This window comes from Sphaerodactylus townsendi, linkage group LG16, assembly GCF_021028975.2.
Source record: "Sphaerodactylus townsendi isolate TG3544 linkage group LG16, MPM_Stown_v2.3, whole genome shotgun sequence".
Classification (NCBI taxonomy): Eukaryota; Metazoa; Chordata; class Lepidosauria; order Squamata; family Sphaerodactylidae; genus Sphaerodactylus; species Sphaerodactylus townsendi.
Genome location: NC_059440.1, coordinates 33,392,537 through 33,409,327, shown reverse-complemented (window position 1 = coordinate 33,409,327; position 16,791 = coordinate 33,392,537). Strand labels below are relative to the sequence as shown.

The following is a 16,791-nucleotide window of genomic DNA, read 5'->3' as shown; positions in this document are numbered from 1 at the left end:
GGGGGAGTAGTTCAGTGTGAGGCTTATTGTTCCACACAAAAGCCCCAACAGCTTAGCACCCGGGAGATGGAGATGATTACTATCCTCCGCTGCTTTGGTACTGACTTGAGGAAGACCAATTTAATGTGTGTTGGTGGATAGAACACAGAAATGGCGTGGGGGTGGGGGGTGGGGGGGAGGACAGTTTGCTGCCGCCTCTGATCCTCCTGCTTGGAGCAGGTACTCCTTTGGTGCCAGTCTGACAATGTGCATTAACTATTCTGCCATCTCCCCTCCTCCCCACTAGGAGTTTTACATAATTCACACCGCTTATTACTACACAGACTTATTACAGGCAGCTGCTTATGCTGGTTTTAAAACCAGTGGCCACACTAGGCAACAGGCCACTTTTCAGTCCCAATCTGATCCACAGAACCATGGCTGGTTGACATGCTATTAATCTCTGCCCTTCTCCTCACAAAAGGGCTGTCTTGCTCCGGTGGAGTTGGCTTTGTGCAGGTGGGGTGGAAAGGAGGCATAAAAGACAACAATAACATTGCTGACCAGAAAGAGAGCAAGAACTTTTTAAGCAAGCCTTGTCTTCATCCTGTGGCCCACGGGATGAGAGGAAGTTGGCCAAGGAAGAGGAGGACCTTTCAGCTCCCCCTCAAAGCTGAGACATGCAGCTACATGCTGTGGTAGAGAGAGGTAAGTGCAGTACAGCTAAACAGCTATGAATTGAAGACATCCAAAAAAAAATTATCTGAAAAATAACCAACACATTAAGGCAGTGATGGCGAACCTATGGCACGGGTGCCAGAGGTGGCACTCGGAGCCCTCTCTGTGGGCACACACACAGAGTTCATCATGTGGGGGGTGGAAAATCACCCCCCCCCACACACACACACACATCTAGGCTGGCCTGGGCCACTGAGCATGATGGGCATGCACCGTGGTGAGCAGGGAGGACTCGGCTGGCGGGACACCAGTGCCCTGCCATAGCTCCAATTGTGGCTGAAATCACGGGGCACAGAAGGGGGAGAGATGCTAGAGGCGGCGGCCTGGAAGTGAAGATGCTGGCGTGATTAGGACTTACTGGGAGGCTAGAGCGAGGCTGGCCCCTGCTTTCAGAGGCAGGTGGAAATTTGCGGAGGAAGAGGGAGCCAGCCGGTTTTTTCTAAACTAAAACCTCAACATTCAGGTTAAATTGCCATGTTGGCACTTTGCGATACATAAGTGGGGTTTGGGTTGCAAATTGGCCACTCGGTCTCAAAAAGGTTCGCCATCACTGCATTAAGGTATCAGAAGTCTGGAACCACAAGACCAGAAGCATTGTGTGAGCATTAACATGACACCTTTAGTGGCACAGAAACTGCATAATAGAAGCCTATTTATAATAAGCTATGCTGATAAGTATAGGCCCCAGTCTCTGTCATTTATCCAAGGAAGTTTGTGAACCGTTTTGTACAGTGTACCCCTATGACTTGCACAGAAAAGCCCTCTTGAACAGTTTCGGTTTTGCATAGTTTGTAAAGCGGCAGGAAAGTGAGAAAGCAGGTTGCTAAAAATCCTTGTTCTCACATCCAAGCAAAGGAATGACCGGGGGTGGGGTGGGGGGATCAACACAGAACAGGATATTCAAGGCGACAGAACATCCACAACACATTTTTCTGCGGCTGGTGAGGAAAGGACAGCATTGAAACCAACTCTGCTCCTACCTCCCCTCCCAAAGCTCAGAGCTGTCTGGATAACCGCTGATCTGGTATTCTAACCCAACGTTGAAATCGCACCTCAATGCATTGAGGGAGGGCTATTTTTACTCATCTATTGATTCTCACCCCCCCCCCCCCCCACCCGGCAAGCAACCCGAATTGCTCAAACGAAAAGGCACGTGCATCCAGATGCAAAATGTAAGTTTCCCGTGAGCTTTCTTTGGGGGGCGGACTCCTACATGGAGGACACGGCCCCAATGGAAAACCAATTATCTGCAAATGAAGACTCGTTATTTCCCCGCTCTTCCTAGCTGCCCCATTGACGACTGACCACACGTATTCCCCATTACGCCCCCCCCTGGACAAGTGTGGTGAAGGCTGCCCTCCCCTGTGCTCAGCACCGCATGTCAGCTCCTGTTAAAAGGTCCGTTCTTGCCTCCTGGGCTCGCCGCTGCTCACGGCCTCCTCGATAAATCACGGCGCAATTGCTCCAGCCTCCGGTTGCCAGGCAACCGACACAAGAGGGAAGTCGGGGGAACTGCTGACAAACAGCCAAGAGGCTGAAAACAAGAGACTTCTCTCTGTCAAAAAAAAAATTTGTTTCGGGAGGAAAAAGCCTCCCCCCCCCCCAACCTCCGTCTCCATCCCTCATAGAACATTATGGGATTGTAGGGGTGGGGTGGAAGAATATCGAGCTGAAACGCCTGTTGTCAAGCGGCGCTCTGCTCCAGCTCAATTACTAATTGTTCCAGAGCGGTGCGGAAGCGGTGATCGCACAGGGGGATTGTGGCAACGAGCGGCACGATTCAGCACACCAGATAAAGTCGTCGTTGCGCTGGGAGTGCTAATCTAAGAGAGCGGCCTGCAGCGGGGCAGCCAAAGGCTCCTGCACACAGATCAAATGCGGTCTGCACATGAAAAGCAGCGGCGGATTAAGGAACAGCTAAAGGATCCGCCGAGTGGCTCGAGGGGGAGCAAACATTTTGAGATTTCTTCTGAAGGAGCAAATATATAAATGAAAGGCATGCGATAACCAGCCCCAGCACATGCTTTGGAAACAGAAGTTGTCCGTCACATTTTTATTCTGCCCTGCTCTTCCCCCAAGGAACTCAGGGGAGCAGACATGGGCCCCCCTCTGTGAGGTTAGTTGGGGACCAGTCACTGCATCTCAAAACAACAGGTCACCTAATGCCGTGGTGGCGAACCTTTGGCACTCCAGAAGTTATGGACTACAATTCCCATCAGCCCCTGCCAGCACGGCCATAACATCTGGAGTGCCAAAGGTTCGCCACCACTGACCTAATGGGATTTGTGACACACCTGAAGTACACAGCTGCCTATGAGAGCCTGAGCTCCAAAAAGGGGGAAGGGTGTTTAAATATTTGCTTCTGTCTTGGCAAGTTACTTAAGGAGGGCAGGACAGGAAGTGAGTTTCTTTCAATAGCGGGCCTCCAGTGTGAGACACGGGAAGCAGCAGCTATTTGCTAACAGAGATTGATTGATTAGTGGCGCGATCCCACCCACCCCCAGGCCACCCCATTAAGGAAAACAGCCCGAAAAGCTAATGTGAATCCAAGACCAGTATGTTTCTGACCCAGGAAGACAAAAATGTTACTCCTGCCAAAAAGCATCAAACACCTCCGATCCAAGATGCCTGTGCCGGAAGAGGGACCCAACGCTTGACTCAAATGCTGGCTACGAAGAGCCTCCAGGAAGATTTAATTGAAGCGATAACTTAAAATCAAAACCAAAGTATGTGCTTAAAAAAAAAATACATTTCCTGAGGCGGAGTCACAAATTCTGGCAACACTTCCCATCCGACACAACTCAACAGTCCGGGATAATGTATGCCAAAGACTCCTCCAGTGAGCTGACAGAAAAGAAATCCTTTTTAAAAAAATGATATATTAAGCTACTTCTTTGCTTCGTGGTTTTAGGTTTCCATAAACCGGATTAGCGTTCACATATGCAGAAATGCATTTGATCCTTGGGACTGGAAACTTCCATGCAGCCAAGTTAACTCTGCAAAGGAAGGAGCGAGTCGAGAGGAAAATTCTAAATATAGGAAGAGACAGTAATAAGAAACATGTGTGTGGGGCAGCCAGTTTGGAAAAGAGAGTCCCTGCATTGTAGCACAGGATCCCCGTCTTCCTCTCCAATGGGTCAGCTCCACCCGCCTCCTCCCGCCCACTCCCCCTCCCCGTTCATTGGTTCAGCTGAGCAAACATGGCAGCTGACGGGTGGCGCTCTTCTTCGGACTTCTCTACAGCCAAGCAATCGTTACGGCCTAAATGAAAGAAGGTTTGCCATTCATGTTACTTCGTCTGCATGATCTTAAGGGGGTCTCTGTGAGATAATATTAGAATGCCGAACAGCTAGGTTCGAGTCCACACTAGCAAGATTTTTGGGGTATAAGCTTTAGAGAATAGGTGTCAAACTTGCAGCCCTCCAGATGTTATTGACAACAGTTCTCGCCATCCCCTGCCAGCATCATACTGGCAGGGGATGATGGGAACTGTAGTCCGTAACATCTGGAGGCCCGCAAGTGACACCTGTGCTTTAGAGGGTCTGAGCTCCCTGCTCCAGATATGTGATGAGGGGAGTTTAGATTCCCAAAAGCTCAAATCTGGCTCTTCTGTTGCAAACCAACACAGCAGCCCCTTAAATGGCCAAACATGAAAATCTCTGCAAAATGACTTATGCAAACGGCCTTGGGATCACGGCTGCTGCTCTTTCGATTTACCCTTTCATAGGATTTCCACCTACCCCATGGTGGAAGCCTTGCTCTAGAGAAGGGAGACAGCTGCCAGGTTTCACCCTATCCCCACCCCAAATTGGCTCTGCTTGTGCAGCTCTTTGAGCCCAAAGACGAAGTAGAGACATTTTAAAAACGTCATCCAATCCATTAGATAATATCCTCCTTCTGAATGAGGAGTGTGTGTGTGTGAAACTCCTCAAATCAGTCTTGGCAGCTGCTGGCGTTGCTCCTCGTGGACCCCAGAAGAGACAACCTGGGTCATCGAAGGCCTTCCAAGCAGGGTTCTAATGTCACAGCATGGCCGCTTTTCCAGCAACCCGAGTTGAGAATCTTTTTTTTGTGTGTGTATTATTACAGCGAGGGGTTTTTTTTGGGCAGAGAGATAATGACGACTGCAACAAAAGGAAAAAACCCGAATGCTCGGGCTCCTTTTGTAAAGCCGCTTTAATAAGCTGGCAGCTTGCATTGGGAAGCCGCAGCTGTTACGAAGGAGCAAAGAAATACATCTCTTTAAACAGGGGAGAGAGGGAAAGCAAGCTGGTATTTATTCAGAGGACATGAGCAGGCTCCTCTGGAAGGTGAAGTTTGTTTCAGGAGATCCTTGTTCAGATACCTCTGACTCTCTCTGTCTGTCTACCTGAGGTGGGAGTTTAACTAAAGGCTAGAAGCAGAGCTGCAAGAGAAGGAGACGGAGCCAGGCCCGTCTAGGACGGCTGAACGTCCTAGACGGGCTTCGCTTCATCTCCTTCTCTTGTAGCTCTGCTTTTGAACACACATACCGCTATGCCCCCCCCCCCCTCCCCAGGCACAAACCCTGCTAGTTCCTGATGCTGTGGACACAGCAAAAAGGGTTATCACTACAGATGAACAGAAATCATTACCATTCAAAAAGAAAAACAGTAGAAATGGATGCACAGCTGCCTCAATCGCTGGATGACAACTCTAGCCAAGGGACTTCCTAAGGAGACAACCCTCTTCATTTCTTAAAATCCAGCATGGGAATGCAGTTGGCCCAAGCTTCTTATTAAGCCCTCAAAAGATGAGAAACAACGCTGAATAAAAACCAAAAACCCGCCCCCACCCCCAAACAACTGCCAAGGTACAAAGAACTGCAAAGCACAACGAATGCTCTTTGGACTCTCATTCCCTGAACAGCAAAGAAACATCGGGCGCGCCAAAGAACCCTGAGATACGCCCTGCCAGACGAGAGAGTCTTTGGGTGTTCCTGAAGAAGCTTTTGGGGATGCCAGCCAAAAACACCCATAATGCATTGCATGTGGGGTAGACGAAGGAGGCAAGCCAGCACTGGCCCGAGCCTAGAACACTGGAGACTTGGCTGGAGTTCCGGAAAGTTAAAGATTCCTGTCCTGGAAACAAATGGAAGCTGCAAGGGCTTCCAGCCCTGAACAGTCAAAACCTGTGGGTGGGGGAGTTCCTCGGACTCTTGCTTCTTCCTGTCCCCCGGTTGTTTACTCCCCCCACCCTGGCTCCAGAGCAAGCTTGCCCACCAACAGCTGCAAGACCATAGCGGGGGCCCCGTCTGTTGAAAAACCTTTTGTCGGAAGTATTTAAGGCCGCTGCAGAAGTAACTGCTCCACTCTCACAACGTGGCTATCCAATTACCGGGGGAAGAGGCCGGCTCACGCAGTGAACTTGGCAGCCATGTATAAAAAGCAGCCTTCACTCCTTTTTAAAGCAGATGATTCATAAGTTCCCTTTCTTTATGTGCAGCGGCCTCTGAATAAAAACATCTAGTTTAGGGGAAAGAGTATTCCTTTCTTTCTTTTTTTAAATTAAAAAGTCGCCAACAAGGGAGGGCCGGGGTGGAGAGAGGGAACGGGAAAGAATCAGCTACTCACCTGGAGCACGACGACAACACTGGAAGCCAAAGTGGGCTGAAGGCCTTTTTTGGGGGAACACTGAAATGACTTGCCCAGACACAGTGCCTTTGCAGCAGAGAAATATGGTTCCGAGAACACACATCAAAATTAAACGTCAAAAAGACAGCTGCCATCACACACACACACACACACACACACTTTTCGAATCAGCTTCACAAAACCCCAGTTCCAAACCAGAACGGTTGATTTGAGTGCCTAAAATTATTCCAACCCAGTGGAGGGTAAACATGGTTTGATGCTTAGTGGCTCTTCTAAATGCATGAGGCACAATGAGAATAAGTGATCAATCTCACAGCACAAACTAACAGCTATATAAGTCTCAGATGGGGAATTCTGAATGGATGGCAGGGGGCGTGAAGAGAGACAGATAGGGAGCAGAATGGGGTGCGGGGGCCAGATAAAGCAGGAACCAAGTCTGGAACGAAGACCAACGGGCCTTCAAAATGCTGGGCTAGAAGAAGGGCCAAGGGAAATCCATCCAGAAGTATTCCAGAAAACCTGATTAGTTTTGTCCAGAGCATGGCAAAGCATCAGCCAGTCCCGAGACAGACACGCCAAAGGTTTCAGGATACCTCCTTCCTGCCCCCTTGTTCACTCCTCCCACCGCAGCTCCAACACAACAGTTGCAATACTATGGAAGGCGCCCCATCTGCTGAAAACCTCTTCTGTTGTTCCTGAGGGACCTGTGAGCTCCAGAAAACAAAAATGTAGGGGGCTCGGTGGGCTGCAGCAGGAAAAGGCCGGAGAATGTGAAGGAACTGCCGCTCCTCTTTGGAAAATTTCACTCTGCAGAGCAGTGTGGTTGGATATGGGTCGTTTTAGGTGTCTCTAGAACCAGTTGCAAGCCTTCACAAGGAGGAGCAAGCACAGCCTCAAACCCTGGACCCAAGCTGGCTCTAGCCTGGTCACTTCTGAAAACAGATCTTGCTGCATATGGAAAGAAGGGGATGCTTTCTGAAAGCCCCCACTGTTGCCTGCCCAAATATCTAACAGGTGTTGGTGTGTGGAGGAGTTTACACCAGAATTTTAAAAATATGTTGGAAATCTGCTCTCCCTGGCTTGACAAAGAGCTCTGGGGGACTTGAAAGGGAGCAGATTAGCACGTCATCGGGTTGATCTCAATAAACGGCATGACACAGATTGTGGCTTTGGATTTTCTTTTTCGACCGACCCGATCATGAGCCAATGTGTCTATTATTAAGAAAACAAGCCAGCCAGCTTTCTTGGCTTTCAGCACCAACGCCAGGTCTACCTGTAGCTAGTGGCAACGCAAATGGCACGGTCCTACAAGCATCTGCTCAGGAGCGAGTTCCACTGTGCTTGGCAGGGCTCACTACCCAGGTGAAGCATGCTCAGGACAGCAGCGCAGCCTTGACCACTCGGGCTCTTCTCCGGATCATCTCAAGACTTCCAAACAGGGGTCTGCAACCTGCGGCTCTCCAGATGTTCGTGGACTACAATTCCCACCAGCCAACTGGCCATGGTGGCAGGGACTGGTGAGAATTGTAGTCCATGAACATCTGGAGGGCCACAGGTTGCAGACCCCTGAGTTAGATCATCATGAGCTTTAGTAGCTCTCTCACCCTCCCGCTAATTAAGAGCCGTAGATGGATAAAGAAAATGATTAATATTCAGATGAGACACGTCTACAACATGAGAAGCCTATTAACGAGAGAGCTGACACCTCCACAAACTTAAATGAAATAATAGCTCCCACAAGGAAGCTTCAGAGCTGCCCATGGAACAGCAAGTCATTTAAATAGCTGAGCCGTGAGTGGCAGACGAGGGAGCTGGACATGGTGCCGGACACAAACGCCACGGCCGCTGAGAAGCCACACACGCAGGTAGAATCAACCGTGAGGAAGCATATCAGCAAGTCCACGTCTTGGAAAGACAGAGTTTTGGATTGGATGCGAGGCTCAGTTCTTGCCACTAGAGGGCAGGCCTCTGAGGAAGAGCCATTTAGTTCTCTGCTTACAATCGTGGCAAGACAAGTTACACGGAAAGACAAAAGGCCAAAGGGAGCAGAAGTCAAGAGCAGGTGAGTGTCTCTCCTTACTGCTGGTTTTCAACAGTGTGCTTCGCGGCAGAACATCCCAGTTTTGTCTTCCAGCTTGGTACAACACCTGGCAGCCAACAGACAGACATCGGCTTTGAACACTGTGAACCTGGGCTGACCTCATTCCTCTCAAAGTAAAGCTCCGCCCCTTATTGAATGCCAGCTATCCCTCTACGTCAGTGATTCCCAACCAGGGCTCCGTGGTACCATTGGGTACCATGAGCACGTCCCAGGGGTACCATGACAATGCTACTGCCTCCCCCCCCCCCATTGGAATCAAACTGATTTTGAAAGGGGGGGGGGGTTTGGAAGCCTCATGGGCTCCCTTTAAACAACACTGAAAAACAGCATTGTTTTATTTGCCTAAATTCGGTGTGGATTGGGGTGGGGTAGATTTAAAGGGAGCTCTCCCTTTAAATCCCCCCAATGCATGCCAAATTTAGGCAAACAAACAACACGGCTGTCAAAGCTGCCTTCCCTCCCCTCCCCCTGCTTGCCACTCCCCCCACCTACAGGCCAAAAATGGAAAAAACCCTTAAAAATGCCAAAAAAAAAAATCAAGTGAACCTCAAAGGTACCCTGAGATATGAAGAGCGAGGTCAAGGGTACCGCGACGTCGAAAAGGTTGAGAAACACTGCTCTACGTATTCGTCACCCGCAGAGTGCCACTGGGCTGTGTTTATAAACAGGGAAAGAAGGAAGAGAACTCCTTGGAGTGCCGATCAGGCTGATCAATGCCACTGCCTCCCACGGCCACGCTCACAACTGCTGCAATTTTTTAAAAAAGGCTTTTCGGTCATTAATCCCCAATCGTCCTTCCTAGGCCAGCCCTTTGCTCTTCTGCAGCGTGCTGCAGCCCTGTGCAAAAGCAAAACCAGCAGTCCCAGAAGCAGGTCTGGAAGCACGTCTGAAAAGAACTTAGCAAACACAAATCTGCCTGCCAATTGTGAAGGGGTGCCTCCCCCTGCCCTGGTCTCCTAGGGTTAAGCTGGCCATGAGCACGCAACGAACCCCCAGGTATGCCTCCCCCAGACACCCCCACCCCCTGTGCCTACCACTGACTCCAACATGCCATTCTCCAGAGTCATTGATGATTGTTCTGTTCTGCCCTCTCTTAGGTGGGAAGGATTTTGTTGTTAGTTATTGATTTGATGGACTGGGTTATAGCTTCAGGTTTTTTTGTAAACTTCGAAAAACAGGACATAACTATTCAGAATGAGTTGGTACTTGTTAGCTGCCTTGGAAACTACCCCAATTGAAAGGCAGTACATAAATAACCCCACTGGCTGAATTGGTATACCTGTTTCTTTCTGAGAGAATTTCAAAGTGCTGGTTCAGAACTCTGAAGTTACTCACACTCTGGGTCATCGCAAGGAACACCTTTTTCGACCCACACAACTGGCCATCAAGAAAGCATCCGATCAACTCTACCAGGGCATGGCCTTTTCGGTTATGGCACCTAAACTGGCAGCACCCTTTCCTCACACCTTTGGAGTTTAAACCTGGCAATAAATTCACACCGTTCCCCCTCATCCCGAAGGAGGCAAGGGTTGTCAGGGAAGAGCCCTTGACTATTTTGGAGCTCTTCCTTCTTTTAAAAAGTTGCGCATATTATAAGGAGTGGTACCAGAAAGACTGGCTGAAACAAGCCCCAGGTGCAGTTGGTTGGAGGGTTCCTCACAAGCGCCCCTTCGCCACAGATGCTGTGCAGAGAGAATGCCAAAACTGTTGACTCTCATCCCACACGCTCCTTCTTGCTCACGCCTTAAGGAATCTCTGGCGAGGGCTCTCCAAAGCGGCGGGGCCTTTGTTTCCGTTATAAAGCTATACCATTAAATGTTTTGTACACAGAGGACGCGAGATGTGCATCCCTTGTGCGCACACTGCTCAACTGACTCCAGTTCTGTTGCTAAGAAACTACAAAGGATAATAGCATTGGCCCACTTTGGTTATGAAATAAATTGCTTTCGCAGAGAGAACAAACACGGCCTTCTGAGCACCAGCTCCCCGCTCCCCTCCCCGCATCTCGTTCTTGTTTTTAAATGAACACAGGAAGACGACTGAGAAGGGCCGAGAGCATAAGCTGTCTCCGTTATAAAGAGGCACCCTTGAAAATGAGATGAAATGCACAGTTCCAACAGCCACCCTCGATGGCGTTTATTAATCTTCCAAGTCGCAGATTTCCCACTCAGCCCTGGCAGCAATAAAGATGAGCCCTCTCTTTTGCGGGGTGCGCCCAAACACGCTTCCATCAGAAAGTAGATCAGACACAGATTTTTAATTTTATTTTTAATCCTTCTTGATTAAAGACGACTTTCTCATGAAATAAAAAAAACACACCACCATTAAAAGAGCGTTAAATGGAATGCGTAGCTTCTGGTCTCTGGTAAAAAGCAAGAAACCTTTTTATCTAGGGCGTCTCGCCAATGTAAATATTTGCTAGAGTCTTTCAGGGATCAGGGCTGTGGGGGAGAAGGGGTGAAGACTGTCAATGTGGCAAATGCATCATATCTAAAAATATTCCAGGAGGCAAGGAATGATGGATGAAGCATGTGGCAGGCTGGAGCAGAGATAAAGGGACAGGAGGAAAAGACTGTTTTGGTAACCTGTGGAAATGCAAGATTTGCAAAAGGCACTCCAGTTGGGCAGAATCCTGAGAATGAGCTTTCTGTCTTGGCACCAAAACTTTGGACCGCCTTCCTGAAGGAGATCTGTCTGTCTGCCTTTACCAGGAGAAAGCTTTGTGTGTGTGTGTGTGTGCATGCGTGTGTGCGTGCGTGTGTATTGTCTAAGGCTTTCACAGCCAGAATCACTGGGGTGCTGTGTGGTTTCCGGGCTGTATGGCCGTGTTCGAGTAGCATTTTCTCTTGACGTTTCGCCTGCATCTGTGGCTGGCATCTTCAGAGGATCCTCTGAAGATGCCAGTCACAGATGCAGGTGAAACGTCAGGAGAAAATGCCCGAAAACCACACAACGCCCCACTTTTTTTTGGGGGGGGGGGGTTGGAATACCCCAATAACGGCTACTGGCCCTCCTCCCTGTTTCTAGTTCTGTTTAGATGTTTTTACTGAACTGTTTTATCATGTTATTTTTAACTGTTCATATGTTTAAAAGGCTGAGTATTCAGGGTAAAGTTACATTTGTCAGGGGTGGCACAAGATTTCCACGGAGGCAAGGAGACATTTATGTGCTGAAAACAATCCATTCTTTATCACAGAACAGGTCCATTGGGACACCTAAGAATTTGGCCTAAGGGGATGCCACCAAGCAGAAAATTCCAGCAGAGCATATGTAGAATACATCTTGGGTTACATTCCAAAAGTGATTTGCCTCCAAAAATAAAATAATTGCAAGACTGACCAGTTATTTCTAAAACTTTTGTTCTTAAGCATACCAAAAAGGGGGCGAAATGCTTAAAATGATGATTTTAAGATATTAGCCATTCATTGAGGGGATCTCAAGGGTGTGAACAGTCAGCCTTAAGAACATAAGAACAAGCCAGCTGGATCACATCAGAGTCCATCTAGTCCAGCTCTCCGCTACTCGCAGTGGCCCACCAGGTGCCTTTGGGAACTCATGTGAAGGATGTGAAAGCAATGGCCTTCTGCGGCTGTTGCTCCCGAGCACCTGGACTGTTAAGGCATTTGCAATCTCAGATCAAAGAGGATCAAGATTGGTAGCCATAAATCGACTTCTCCTCCATAAATCTGTCCAAGCCCCTTTTAAAGTTATCCAGGTTAGTGGCCATTACCACCTCCTGTGGCAGCATATTCCAAACACCAATCACAGCCTTCAGAACCTTTTAGAGCGGGAGTGTCCAGCCTATGGCGCTCCAGATGTTAATGGACTACAACTCCCATCAACCCCTGCCAGCATGACCATAGGTTGGCCACTGCATAGGTTGGCCACCCCTGTTTTAGAGCTAAACAAACAGTAAGAATATCCTCCCCTCCCCTTTGAAAACAGGAACCCTCAGTTCCTCCTTATAAAGCTCTTTGCAAAGAAGTTCCCCTTGACTTTGCAGAGGCGACCTGGGTCCTGGGTCGTAAAGTGAATTCAATTAGCAAGCCTGCTGTTCTTCATAATCAACATCAGGATGCTAATTAAAGCCCCAGCGCCATCCTGCACAAACATCCCTGCGCATGATGGGGCTCCTCCACAGCCGGGGAACTCTGCCTTCAGCTAGCATGCAGAAACAAACAGAATTAATAACTATCCAAGTGCGGACGGGTGACTTAATCGGTTTCGATTAGACGTTGCTCAGCCTGGAGCTGCTGTTATTTAAATGTGTTCACAGTGTTTAATTAAAAAGCCTTGCAAACCGGGGTGGGCTTTCGGCTCTCGTCTGCACTGCTATTGCCTCGTGTTGGTCTTATCGATTCCGGGTGGGTTCAACGACAGGTGGAGAGGTGTATTCCAAAGCCAAGACAATCTTCAGACCCTCCCCTGTGTGACGACATGGGTGTGGCAACACACCTTCTTCGATTATGACATGCAAGTCGTACTGCGATGCTGCGATTCATACTGACTATGCAATTTAACACACTCAATATCATAACCTACATGAAAAAAAACCCCAAGTTTTCTTGCCTGCATGGCTGGGAAAACAAGTTTCAAAGGGTGCCGTCTCAGAAGATGGGGAGAGCACACCTTGTGGTCAGAAGTTAGGATTCCACATCCGTTGCCCACATCTAGCAGATCTGTGCAGAATCTACAAATTAGCTCCAGAATCTGGAAGCTTTGCCTTTCAAAAGCTTATACCCCAAATCTAGGACTCAAATCTACCTGGATTAGACCCACTTAAATTCAATCTAGGCTATAGCCTAGGGTCCGATTTTATTTGGAGGGCATCATGTATATATCTTAGAGAAGAAAATTATCTTCCACCCTAACCTGCAGGACACTGGATAGTAAACACTGCTAACTCTCACTGCACAAATGAAGAGCTTGCCTTTTTCTGCAAGTTTTTCCTTAAGACCATCCAGCTGCACAAACCACCTGCCACTTCAGTTATTCACTGGCTGAGCAAATGAGCCGCCAATCTAGAGTATGAACAAATCTCACCTGCTCCAGTGGCCTTAGGTACCCATTCAGTTCCACACCTGTAATTATTTGTGGATAATAATAATTCGTGGCCTGCCTGGCAGGGCTCTTGTGCACTATACAACTGCAAACAGTTGTTCTGTTTCTATCTGCCTTGCTCAGGCCCAGTTCTCAATGCAGTCTGTTCTTCAACGAGAGAGAGCAAGCAGTAATATCACATCCCAGGGGAGGGAAGGTGGCGGCCAATGGAAGCAGCAGAGAAAGAGGATGGATGGGGCGATGGCCGTCGGAAGGCAGAACGTGATGCTCAGTGGGTTGACCAGAGAGTCTGCAGGACTCTAATGTGGGCCATGGATTCAAGGGCCGGGACAATCAGAGAACAGAGTTCTACCAACAGCTTTTAAACCATTTTCCAGTTGCACAATTAAAGGTGCTGCTCTTGACCTGGATTATATTCTTGTTCCCAACCAGAATCCGCAGCCTCCTCAGCATGGGGACGAACCCCGAGGGTTCCTGGCAGCATTCCCCTGTTTTCATACATAGTAGTCTCTAGCTGGGAGCTATCAGTCAGTGGATACACACACACACACACACAACCGCAGGCTTGCAAACTTCTAAGGGCGGAGATTTAAAAACTCCTTATGAATAAGAGAACAGCTTGAGGTCCAGCTCTGCCAAGGCTAGAAGCCTACCAAATATATCTGTAAAGTTATAGAGGGAAGAGAAGGAACACACGCACGAAAAAAGAGAGAGATGAACAAATGAGCGGAGACTGACAGCCACGGGCTGCGTTAATGACGGCTGTTCTTGCGTGCCCACTGCATTGTCTCGTTGGGAGTGAGGTTTCATTTTTCAATCAGCGTCCTCGCCTTCCTTTCTGATCTGTAAGGCTCCATTCTCCATCTTCCCAGGCTGAGAGCTGATCAAAGCCGGGAGCTGAAACAGCCACAGAGCTTCCGACGCATAAGCTGGAGAGGGGCAGCTTTCAGGACCGGAAAGTGGCGCTGATTGTGACGTGAACCCACAGAAAGCGTGCAGGGCCATAATTAAAGGAACTGACAAGGCAGGCACCAAGGAGCAGGCAGTCACTGCTTTGGGACTTGCCCCCCGTGGTGCAGCCCACGGGTTGTGGCTGGCCAAGCTCAGCCAATCTCCTAGCAGCCCATCAGCCTCTGATTCTTGCCTGTAAGTTGGCACTGGCACCCCAGGCCCAAAGTCAGCTTCCCCTTAGAGATGGTAAGAACATTAGAACATAAGAACAAGCCAGCTGGATCAGACCAGAGTCCATCTTGTCCAGCTCTCTGCTACTCGCAGTGGCCCACCAGGTGCCTTTGGGGGCTCACATGCAGGAGGTGAAAGCAATCTGCGGCTGTTGCTCCCGAGCACCTGGTCTGCTAAGGCATTTGCAATCTCAGATCAAAGAGGATCAAGATTGGTAGCCATAGATCGACTTCTCCTCCATAAATCTGTCCAAGCCCTTTTTAAAGCTATCCAGGTTAGTGGCCATCACCACCTCCTGTGGCAGCATATTCCAAACACCAATCACACGTTGCGTGAAGAAGTGTTTCCTTTGATTAGTCCTAATTCTTCCCCCCAGCATTTTCAATGGATGCCCCCTGGTTCTAGTATTGTGAGAAAGAGAGAAAAATTTCTCTCTGTCAACATTTTCTACCCCATGCATAATTTTATAGACTTCAATCATATCCCCCCTCAGCCATCTCCTCTCCAAACTAAAGAGTCCCAAACGCTGCAGCCTCTCCTCATAAGGAAGGTGCTCCAGTCCCTCAATTAGGTACATGCCTAACGGAGGGCAGGGAGCTGCCAGCCGAGGGATCCCAATTCTAATACACTTTGACTGGAATTCCTAGGACCCACCTTCTGCAATTAATACAAAGTGAATTGGTATTGGCCCCTAAAAAGGCATCAAGGGAAAAAGACATCAAGGGGGGTGGGGTGACCTGTCTCCTTGTCATGCCACCTTGCACAGCACAACAGGATGTGAGGGGATGTTCCACCCTGTCCTTTACTTAGTTCCATAGTGCCAGTAGGTGAGCAGAAGCGTGTAAGATTGTCCCATTGGCCAGCCTTTTACCGGCAGCTGGCTGAAGCAATATCTGAAATGCCCAAGCAAAACAAACCAGGAGGCAGCTCAAGGCAATGAGAGCTGAGCAGCAGGAAGCCCTCCCCAGGAGGAAGGAACCAGCTTCATGCTTTCAGCAGAACATGCCACTGGGGTGCCAGAAACTGCTTCCCTTTGGCAAACCAGGTGCCAACGAATCAATCTTGCTAACAAATCAATTCTGCAGCTGTTGATTTGTAGGGACAGGAAACACCTCCCCCTACAACTCTCCTCTGTGGTTCCCCACCACCTCAAAGCAGGGATCAGAAGAGAGGTTAAGAAAAAAGCAAGGGCATTCCTCACCACTTCGTCTTCGGTCCAGCACTTCTCGATGAGTTTGGGCACGGGCTTCTTCACCAGGCGTTGGAGAGCTTTGCCGGCATCGTAGTTGCTTTCGTGTAGCTGAAGGGGGAGACAATAAAAGCAAAAGAGATCGGTTTGAAAGAAGGCTGGAGTGCAGAAAGTTGCTCTCACTTTTTCTGAAGCCTTTCCCAAGAGAGATGTGATGCCAAAGCGGGTTTGGTAAGATTTGAGCATTTTCCATCAGCATAAAAAAACATTCTGACGGAAAGGGGAAAACACCCAGTTAAGCAGTCTTTAAAAGGGGTCACTTCCTCTGTGGCATTCTCTTGTTCCCATCTACTTGGTCCATTTTCAGCTCAGGATGTGCTTGGCAGCGAGGAAAGGAAGAGGAAGGAGGCACGCTTGAGAAGTTCATTCCAAATCTTGAACAGTTTTGATTTTTGCTGCATTTTCACACACAACCAAGCACATGGAGAAATCTATGGTGCACCAGGCAAAAGATGGCAGCATGCCTCTTCATATCGGGAAGGACAGGCAGGAGGCTGCTGTGATAGTCCTCCTGTCTGTGGTCTTCCTGGTTGGCTGCTGTGTGAACAGAAGGCTGGACTTGATGGACCCTTGGTCTAATCGTAAGATGGTCAGCCAGCCTACCTACTGAAGCAACTTGGCAAGGCTATAGTTAAACATTCCTTAATGGTGACAGATTTGCAACTCATGCTGGAAGCCCTCAGAGTTTTCCTTCCTTTGAATTCCATATTATGGAGACTTTTTTTAAAAAAAGGAAAGCTTATCAGATTTAAATACAGTTTAACACTTAAAAACAACTTCTAGAATCTATGCTTTTTTCCTCTCCATCAAACCGCAGACGACTTTCAGGGAGCTGGTAAGGTTTGTAAGCAAAGAAATGTTTTGCCGTT

At 48.7% G+C, this 16,791-nt stretch overlaps 1 protein-coding gene across 11 annotated transcripts in view; it reads right to left on the bottom strand.

The window, feature by feature from the left end:
* The window catches only part of RERE (arginine-glutamic acid dipeptide repeats), a 302,330-nt gene that overhangs the window by 79,738 nt on the left and 205,801 nt on the right, over positions 1-16,791 (bottom strand). For all 11 annotated transcript variants that reach the window (XM_048519246.1, XM_048519248.1, XM_048519251.1 and 8 more), the window contains one exon: positions 15,875-15,973. In XM_048519246.1, the coding sequence (XP_048375203.1) occupies positions 15,875-15,973 (99 nt within the window). The remainder of the gene's footprint in view (positions 1-15,874; positions 15,974-16,791) is intronic.